This window comes from Brachycentrus maculatus, unplaced genomic scaffold (genome assembly GCF_059751285.1).
Source record: "Brachycentrus maculatus isolate JH-2025_06_01 unplaced genomic scaffold, ASM5975128v1 h1tg000033l, whole genome shotgun sequence".
Taxonomy (NCBI): domain Eukaryota; kingdom Metazoa; phylum Arthropoda; class Insecta; order Trichoptera; family Brachycentridae; genus Brachycentrus; species Brachycentrus maculatus.
The window spans coordinates 1,632,501-1,642,187 of record NW_028280787.1 but is presented as its reverse complement, the minus strand read 5'-3'; the positions used below and the strand labels follow the sequence as shown (position 1 = coordinate 1,642,187).

The 9,687-nt window shown below is 34.2% G+C and overlaps 1 protein-coding gene across 1 annotated transcript in view; it reads left to right on the top strand.

Moving 5' to 3' along the window:
• The first annotated feature begins 7,553 nt into the window (after positions 1 to 7,553).
• Positions 7,554 to 9,687, top strand: part of LOC148312759 (apolipophorins-like) — a 101,922-nt gene continuing 99,788 nt past the window's right edge. The window contains exon 1 of the mRNA XM_088273676.1: positions 7,554 to 7,716. Within this exon, the coding sequence (XP_088129802.1) occupies positions 7,554 to 7,716 (163 nt within the window). The remainder of the gene's footprint in view (positions 7,717 to 9,687) is intronic.

Here is a 9,687-nt window from a genome sequence, read left to right as displayed (position 1 = left end):
TTACCGATAGTCTTGTGATTTTCATATTAATTTATTAGCTAATAATAACACATCATGAGAATGATCCATTGGTCGCCTTATAGACTGTCAATACGGCTGTCCAAATTTAAAACACAGTAAGGGACATTTTTTTGTAGTAGGTTTTTTTTTTTGCATTTTTGGACTAAGTAGAGTCTACTTAGTCCATAAATGCAAAAAAAAACTACTACAAAAAAATGTCCCTTACTGTGTTTTAAATTTGGACAGCCGAATACTAACCCTGTTTTTCATACTCTATCAATTATTTCTTCTTGGATGCAGATACCTCCTTTACGCTTAGTACTCGGTAATCTATCTGAGGGCTTCCAGTGGAAACTTCTAGCTTCATTACTCATCTACCCTCGATAACATTGTGTTCAAACACATCAAACATTTATCGCTTAGCAAATATTAAGTATAAAGGTATTTCAGTTATCAAACAAATAATTTAGATAAAACGCATCTCGATAAATTTTAATTTATTTTTCCTAAGTAAGATATGTCAAATCTATCTACATATATAAATATTTGTTATTATTTTTTGACATCTCATCAAAGATGAAGAAGAATATGGAAGTCTGGGCGTTTACGGGGCTGACGACCGTCATCGGCTGGTTTAAGTGATCACTTTACACACGTGTAACATTCACCAATTCTACCCATCATTGACAACCACACTACTCAAATTCTCGGAAGTTCTATATATATGAACCAATTTAGAAACCTTGTTCTTGAATCACTAGAACTTCACTAGAGACATCTATTGGTGAGATGTAAAGAAGCTTTTTATTGAGCAGAAACTCTTATATTAGTATGTGAGGTCCGAATCCTGGATTATAATCACACACATGAGAAACGCCAGAAAATACCATTTTCATTTTTATTATTTAAGCTTATAATTTGACCAGATAATTTATTTACAACATTTTGAGTGGGTCACAAAATCTGGATTATCTCCAATTACAGGAGTTATTTTCAAACTTAAACCAGCCGATGACGGTCGTCAGCCCCGTAAATGCCCAGACTTCCATATTCTTCTTCATCTTTGATGAGATGTCAAAAAATAATATGAAAATAACTCCTGTAATTGGAGATAATCCAGATTTTGTGAACAAGTATTTGGACACACTCAAAATGTTGTATATATATTTGTTAGTTTAAAATCTTAAATCTCCTTAACTTATCCACGGACTGCTTTGAAATTTTGACTTGACTTTGCATGTGATGCAATACGCACATCTTTTTTAAAAATATGTCTGAAAAAGCTTTCTCAATCCTATATAGATGGCTGTTTTGAACTCATATGTAATGTGTCATGATATTGATCATATATCTAGGAGTTCCGTTTAAATACGTGTGTATTTTTATGTATCTGCGAGCTAAAAACGTGATTTTTAAATAGTTTTTTTAAACCTTTAATCCAGCGGTCGGGGGAACCGGGGTAAATTACCCCAAATGGGGTAAAAAAAAATTTTTGGGGTAATAAGGAAATTTTTCTAGTTTGCTATTTCATAAACGTTTTACTATTTTTAGTCCGCCTCCGTAGTGTAATGGTCAGCACGCTCGGCTACCGTTCTGGATGTCCCGGGTTCGATTCCCAAGGGGGGTAAAATAAATATAAGTGATTTTTTCACTGTAATATTTATTCAATATTACCTTGGACTGGTACCTGAAGCGGAGGGCTGATCACCTTTCCTTCATGTGTAATCGATCGAGATAACACTGCGTTTATATGAAGCAGTGCTTTATGCACCATTGGGGTTCGGTAAGGGTTTTATTATTATTTATTATTATTACATACTTATGAACAAATTTATGAGGCGAATGTAGTTGGAAAAAGAAGCAGAGGACGACCGAGGAAAACTTGGCACAATCAGGTATGTCAAATACTTGAAAGCGGCCGGGTCAGGAGTCGTAATAATCTTCGGGTATGTATGAGGAGATGCATGAATGTAGAAGAGGCAAATAATGTTTGCAAAGACAGAGTGGTGTGGCGTTCGATTCTCTCTGCCTACCCCTGCGGGGAAGCGGCGTGATGGTTAGTTAGTTTTTTAGTTACATACTTATTATTTTCATGTAACTTTTTTTTTTCGTATAAATCAATTCGATAAATAAGTTTTATTTTAAATACACATACATTGATTGTCTTCATTTCAAAATGGAGGGAGGAGGTAATATCGACTTACGTAAAAATATTTTGCGGTAATGGTTTAAAAAAATCCGAATCCCCGCTTATCCGAAGCCCTCCGTAATCCGAAGACATATTCATCCCTTAAATACATGCCTAGAATGGGTGACCAAGTGGATATTAGCATCTTGTATAATTTATCATTATCATCTTTTGTAATGATTAAAGAAAACACTTGTTTTTTTACCACTTGAGTTTTATTATAGACTACTTGTTTCAGAAGTTAAACTTCCATCATTCAGGTCTGTATAATAACCAAAAATTATTATCTTGAAAATTTTGAAATCCAAAAAAACCTAAACTCTGATAATAATTTATTGAATAATATATTGTTTCAAAATTCTTCACCTTTGCTTTCCATTTTTCCTTTGTTTTCAAACTCCGTCCCTTGACTAACCCCTTCCCCTTACTTTCCCCTCTCCTTATTTATAGAACAATTTTATATTTTATATTTTAGTTACTATACAGACCTGAATGATGGAAGTTTAACTTCTGAAACATGTAGTCCATAATAAAACTCAAGTGGTAAAAAAACGAAGTGTTTTCTTTAATCATTGTAACATGTCTTACCACAAAGTTAATGCCGAAACAATAAATAAAATATCATCTTTTGTAATTCATGATTTTTTTAAATTTCAATTTGTAATTTATGTTTTTTAAATGTTCTAGTACTATCTACCCTCTGATTGCAAACAGCTGTATATGGTATCAAACGTTTTGACCAATATCACTAGTCTGTTTTTGGTTGGTTGGAAGATATTGCTTTTTAGCAATAAGCCCGCCAATGTACTTATTTCTATTCTGTACATGGAGTTTAAAAACGTAAATAATAACAACATTTCGAGTGTGTCCAAATACTGGTTCACAAATCTGGATATTCTCCAATTATAGGAGTTGTTTCATATTATTTTATGACATTTATCTTGTGAAATTTCTGGTGATTCATGTGCAATGTTTCGAAATTGGATAATATATAGAAGTTCTAAGAATTTGAGTAGTGTGGTGTCAATCATGGTTAGAATTGGTGAATGTTTCACATGTGTGATTCAATTCAATTCAATTCAATTCAATTTATTCAATAATTAATATATACATTACAAACAAACATTTAAGGCGTATACATTAAAAAAACAAATTAAAAATTACGCAAGAAGACTCTTGTTAAATGTGTAGAAGAATCTCGCTTCGGAAAACTCCTTCGGACACATGGAACAGATTAATATCCAATGTGATATTGTTCAACATAGCGGTAGCTCTTCCTACAGGCATAACCATCGGCAGGTTGGTCCTGTGTATAGGAATGTGAAACAATCTATGCCGACGCTGTCTTAGGTAACTATCGGGAACATACAGACCAATGCTCTGGATAATTTCAGGATTATCATACCGCGCAACAATGGATAAAAATGCGTAATCAAATACACATTCCTTCTAGTCTCTAAACTATTGTAGCCAAGCATACCCTGGAGAAACTGGGTCGGGTAGAGCCGAGGATAATAGCCGTACTCTCTCATGTAGAGATACCTCAAAAACTTCTTTTGGACTTTCTCTACCATATGAGAGTACTTAAGCTCGTGTGGTTTTCTCTACCATAAGTGATGTAAAGTGACCAGCATATGACGGTCGTAAGCCCCGTAAATGCCCAGACTTCCGTATTCTTCTTCATCTATGCTGAGATGTCGACAAATGAGACGTAATTTGTTTGGATATAACAGATGTATGAACCTATTAATATATGTGACATTTTTACAAAGTTTAATGACCTAGTGACGAAGTCTTAGATAAAATAAAATAGTCAATATACTTTATTATATTAAAAATAAAATAATTCAACCAGCAATCGCTTTTAACAGCGCGAATAATAGTATTTGTTTGAATATATAGCTGAATGTTTTCGTAGATTTTTTTTTGTACTGAAAATTCTTGGTGGAACTCTATTTTACAATATACAGTTTCGAACAGATTAATTGAAAGAATTTTTTTTACAACATTTTGAGTGTGTCCAAATACTTGTTCATAAATCTGGATTATCTCCAATTAAAGAAGGATTTTTTATATAATTTTTTTGACATCTCATCAAAGGTGAAGAAGATTCTTCTTCATCTTTGATGAGATGTCAAAAAATAATTTGAAAAATCCTCCTATAATTGGAGATATTCAAGATTTGTGAACAAGTATTTGGACACACTCAAAATGTTGTAAATAAATTATCTGGTCAAATTATAAGCTAAAATGATAGAAAAGAACATAATATTTTCTGGCGTTTCTCATGTATGTGATTATAATCCAGGATTCAGACCTCACATACTAATAAAAGAGTTTCTGCTCAATAAAAAGCTTCTTTTCATCTCACAAATAGATGTCTCTAGTGAATTTCTAGTGATTCAAGAACAGTGTTTCAAAATTGGTTCATATATAATATATAGAACTTCCAAGAATTTGAGTAGCGTGGTTGTCAATACTGGGGAGAATTGGTAAATGTCACACGTGTGTAAAGTGGTGACTTGAACCAGCCTTTGACGGTCGTCAGCCCCGTAAATGCCCAGACTTCCATATTCTTCTTCATCTCTGATGAGATGTCAAAAAAAAATCTTTTTTTGTTGTATTTTCGTAAAAAGTTTTGTAAAATCCTTTGTTTATTAGTTACATCACAAATTAATATTTAATATGATCTCATTTGGGCTCAGTCAAAGATTTTACTCTTCTTGGCATCTATTATATAAGGTTTTGGCTCGTGGATGCCATTTTTTCGTCTCGAAACCATACCTGAATTATGGACTTCTCGCTATTCAACATCTCAGTCACTGAATGAAGCAACCCTGGTCCATAATACGAAGAACACCCCCAAAACATTTTTAGAGGGTGTTTAAAATACGAGAAAAAAGTTTTATTTCAATTAATCTGCTTGATACTGTTCGTTCAATGACATTATAAATGTCTGAGACATTACTATCTATCATTAGAATCCTAACTGTCCATCAAACCTCCTCCCTTAGTTTTTCCCTCTACCTCCTTCCCTAAACTCCCTTTTTCCTTTGCCTTCCTTATTATCATCAATTTGTAATTTATATTTATTTTTTAATGTTCAAGCACTATCTACCCTCTGAATGCAAACAGCTATATATGGTATCAAGCGTTTTGACCAATTTCACTGGTCTGTTTTTGGTTGGTTGGATGATATTGTTTCTTAGCAATAAGCCCGCCAATGTACGTATTTCTTTTCCATACATAAAGTTAAAATTTAAATAAAATACAAAATATGTTCATTAATTGATTCGGCAGTCAGTTTGTGGTAAAATCTATCCATTTTTAATTAATGTTTCACTTAGTAAATACCACTTTTTAAAAAAAATCTACTGTGACACGTGTTTCGATGCATTCCGCATCAAAACGGTGTTTGAAAATGATGCGGAATGCATCGAAACACGTGTCACAGTAGATTTTACAAAAATAGTGGTGGTTACTATGTAAAACATTAATTAAAAATATTAAATATGTAATAAAAAAAAAATATATATATATATATAAATATAGATTTATTGTAAGATGGTTTAAAGGTAGCAGTTGGAGCTGATCGAGACGTGACGTCTCTCGGCCAGTTCTTATGGAATGCACAGCTTTTTTGGATGCCCTGAAGCCGTGTTGTGCATTGATTTGTACGTAAGCAGACGGAGCATTTGACCGGGAGTACGCAGAGTATAAACTGTGTCCAATCTGAGCTTAGGTGATGCTTCGGTGACCTTTGATCAAGTAATCAATTTGTATGTAGATATACCGTGCATACACACATCATACTGTCGTTACAGGATCTCTGCGTCGATGTTTTTCAATTTACAACATTTTGAGTGTGTCCAAATACTTGTTCACAAATCATATCTCCAATATGTATATAATAAATAGTAATAAAACCCTTACCGCACCCCAATGGTGCATAGGGCACTGCTTCATATAAACGCAGTGATATTTCGATCGATTACACATGAAGGAATGGTGATCAGCCCTCCGCTTCAGGTACCAGTCCAGTGTAATATTGAATAAATATTAGAGTGAAAAAATCACTTATATTTATTAAACCCCCCTGGGAATCATATATATAAATATATAGATTCCAATATATATATATATATATATATATATATATATATATATATATATATATATATATATAAATATAGTTGTATATATGTACATATGTATCGAGATGAACATACCAAAACCTCATATTTATCGCTAACCAATTTTGATGAACGATTAATATACGTAGAAACAATGTTTTGATAAAATAAAATAACAACTACACTATTTTTTTCACATTCATTTTGTTTAACTAGCAACCGGGTTTCGTCGTTACCGACATCGTCAGACTGGTCTGATGTCCACCAGTCTGATGATGTCGGTTACGACAAAACCCGGTTGCTGGTAAAATAAAATTCAGTTCCACTAAGAAACGTCAGTATAAAACTTGTTCTACTCGTGAGAAGCTCTAAGTTGCCAGACGCACATTCGTCTAAGGCATTGCATTTTGACTGCATTCTGTCTACTTTCATATACATGTCTCTCTAACCCTTATCCGCACCCCAATGAATGAAAAATCAAGTTTTTTTTTTATTTATACTTATGACGTTGTTGAAAGGAGTGAGCGATATGTGACATTAACCATTCCGTCCGTTATTGAAAGTCATCATTGCATCATCATTTGAAAGACGCACCAGAATTCTTTGTTTCATCAAAAATGATGAATACTTTGTTTCAACTTAAAACTTCTTTCATTCATATATAATAATCTTCTTCTCCAATCCCTCATTCACACCCGATGGTGCATAGGGCACTGCATCATTTAAACGCAGAGTTATCTTGATCGTAAACACATGAAGGAAAGGTTATCAGTCCTCCGCTTCAGGAACCAGTCCCGGGTAATATTCAATAAATATTAGAGTGAAAAAATCACTTCTATTTATTTGACCCCCCTGGGAATCGAACCCGAGACCTCCAGAACTATATATATATATATATGTATGTATACAAAAAAAAAAACACAAAAAACTGTGTAACTCTATTACCAATAAACATAACTAACAAGTATAAGTCCCTCTCCAAGCACAAGAGCTCAGTCTCTGTATTGGAGAAAACTGCGTTTTTAATTTTATGATTCCAAGTATAAATGTTGAGAAAATTAATTTTAAAAAAATTTTCAACCATATTAAATAATTTAAAAAATATAAATATTAATATTTTTTTTTTCTATTATTATTTTTTTTAATAAATTTTGTATCGGCGCAGTGTCCGCTCCCCTCTCCCCCCTCCCCTCCGCCGCCCTCGCCCTCGGCTCCGTATATAACGTGCTCCGATGGCGACTTCCCCTCATTTAGCACCCCGGCTCGCGCGGGGACCGTCCGAGTGCATCGCGCCCTGCCCCACCGACCCACACAAGATGGCCACCTGCGGCGCCTCCACGGCCGCGGCCCTCCTAGCGGCGTTCCTGCTCCTAGCCGCGCAAGCCCACGCCAGCGGTGAGTCCGACACCCTTTGTTTATACCTCATTAAATTATATCCGACGAGGCATCTACCGTTTTTGTATGAATGAAGACGGAAGCCTTATATCCTATTTGCACACAATGGTGCATAGGGCACTCGGCTGTCTAAACTCAAGACACAGTAAGGGATATTTTTTTTGTAGTACGTTTTTTTTGCATTTTTGGACTAAATTCTACTTAGTCCAAAAATGCAAAACAAAACGTACTACAAAAAAATGTCCCTTACTGTGTTTTAAGTTTGGACCAGCCGCACTTTTGAATCGATAAATATCGTTATTACATGCAAGGTGATCAGTCCAGCGATTCGTGTACTGATCCAGGGTGATATAAATTGAATTAAAGAGAAATATTTATACTAACAGACATTGGATTATTCACTCTACGGATGATATATTATATTATATATCAATATTATAGAAAGAAGATGGTGTCCCAGGGCTGAGGACCTGGCATTTGGCTAATTTAAATGATCGCTTTGTACACATGTCGCTCACTCCTTTCAACAACGTCATATTCAGTTGTGCGTGTTTTCGGAATGCCCAGAAAATGTACTATATCCCAGCAAAGGCGGCATATTTTTAACTTAATATTTACCCGCTACAGGGCAGAAAGTGTTGTTTTAGCATTTTGAAGAAAAGGTATTTTTTAATTATTTTTTTAAATATACTAAATATTTTTCAAATGGAGAAAAAAACATTCAGGTTTTACCTATAAGGTCTGTTGCACAGATAAAAGTTCAATAAGTGGCTTGATATTTTTTTAATACATTTTTTTATATTTTTAAACTTTAAAAACGATCTCCTGAAAAAATCAAGTTTTTTTTTATATATGACGTTGTTGAAAGAAATGAGCGATGTGTGACATTAACCTTTCCGTCCGTTATTGAAAATCATCATTGCACCATCATTTGAAAGACGCACCAGAATTCCACATGCCTTCGATTAAAAATGATGAAAACTTTGTTTCAAATTAACACTCCTTTCGTTCATATATAATAATCTTCTTCTCCAATCCCTCATCCACACCCGATGGTGCATAGGGCACTGCATCATAAAAACGCAGTGTTATCTCGGTCGTTAACACACGAAGGAGAGGTGATCAGCCCTCCGCTTCAGGTACCAGTCCAGGCTTATATTGAATAAATATTATAGTGAAAAAATCACTTATATTATATTTATTAGACCAACCTGGGAATCGAACCCGGGACCTCGACCGTGCTTACCATTACACTACCGAGAATTGAATGCTAATTAATTATTTTAGTGTAGATTTATTTTTTAAAATACATATTTATGAGATACTGTATTATTCACCCTAGGGATGTATGTCATTATAATAAGTATCTTGGCTTGATATGAAGCATATATCGTTTTTGTACGACAGAAGATGAAAGTCTGAGCGTCCCAGGGCTTACGACCTGGCATTTGGCTGGTTTAAGTGATCGCTTTATACACTTGTGTAACATTAATTGTCGGTAGATTATTGAAAGTCATTATTGCGTCATCATTTGTAAGATGTACCAAAATTCTACCTTCTTTTGATTAAAAATGATGAATATTTCGTTTCAAGAGTAAACGTTTAAAATATATATAAGTATTCTTAGTTTTTCTCTCTTTTTTGTGTGTATATTAGGTTAAAATGGTTTAAATAAAATAATCTTAGAAGAATGTGCGACAAAACGATGTATGATAGATGTGCGAATAGTGAAATAAGAAAGGAATGCAAAGCTGAGATAAGCATTATCGATAAAATTAAGAAAGGTGTGTTGAGATGGTTTGGACGTGTAGAACGAATGAGTGAGGAAAGAACGGTAAAACAAATTTATGAGGCGAATGTTAGTGGGAAAAGAAGCAGAGGAAGACCGAGAAAAACATGGCACGATCAGGTATGCCAAATACTTGAAAGTGGTCAGGTTAGGAGTCGTAACAATCGGCGGGTATGTATGAG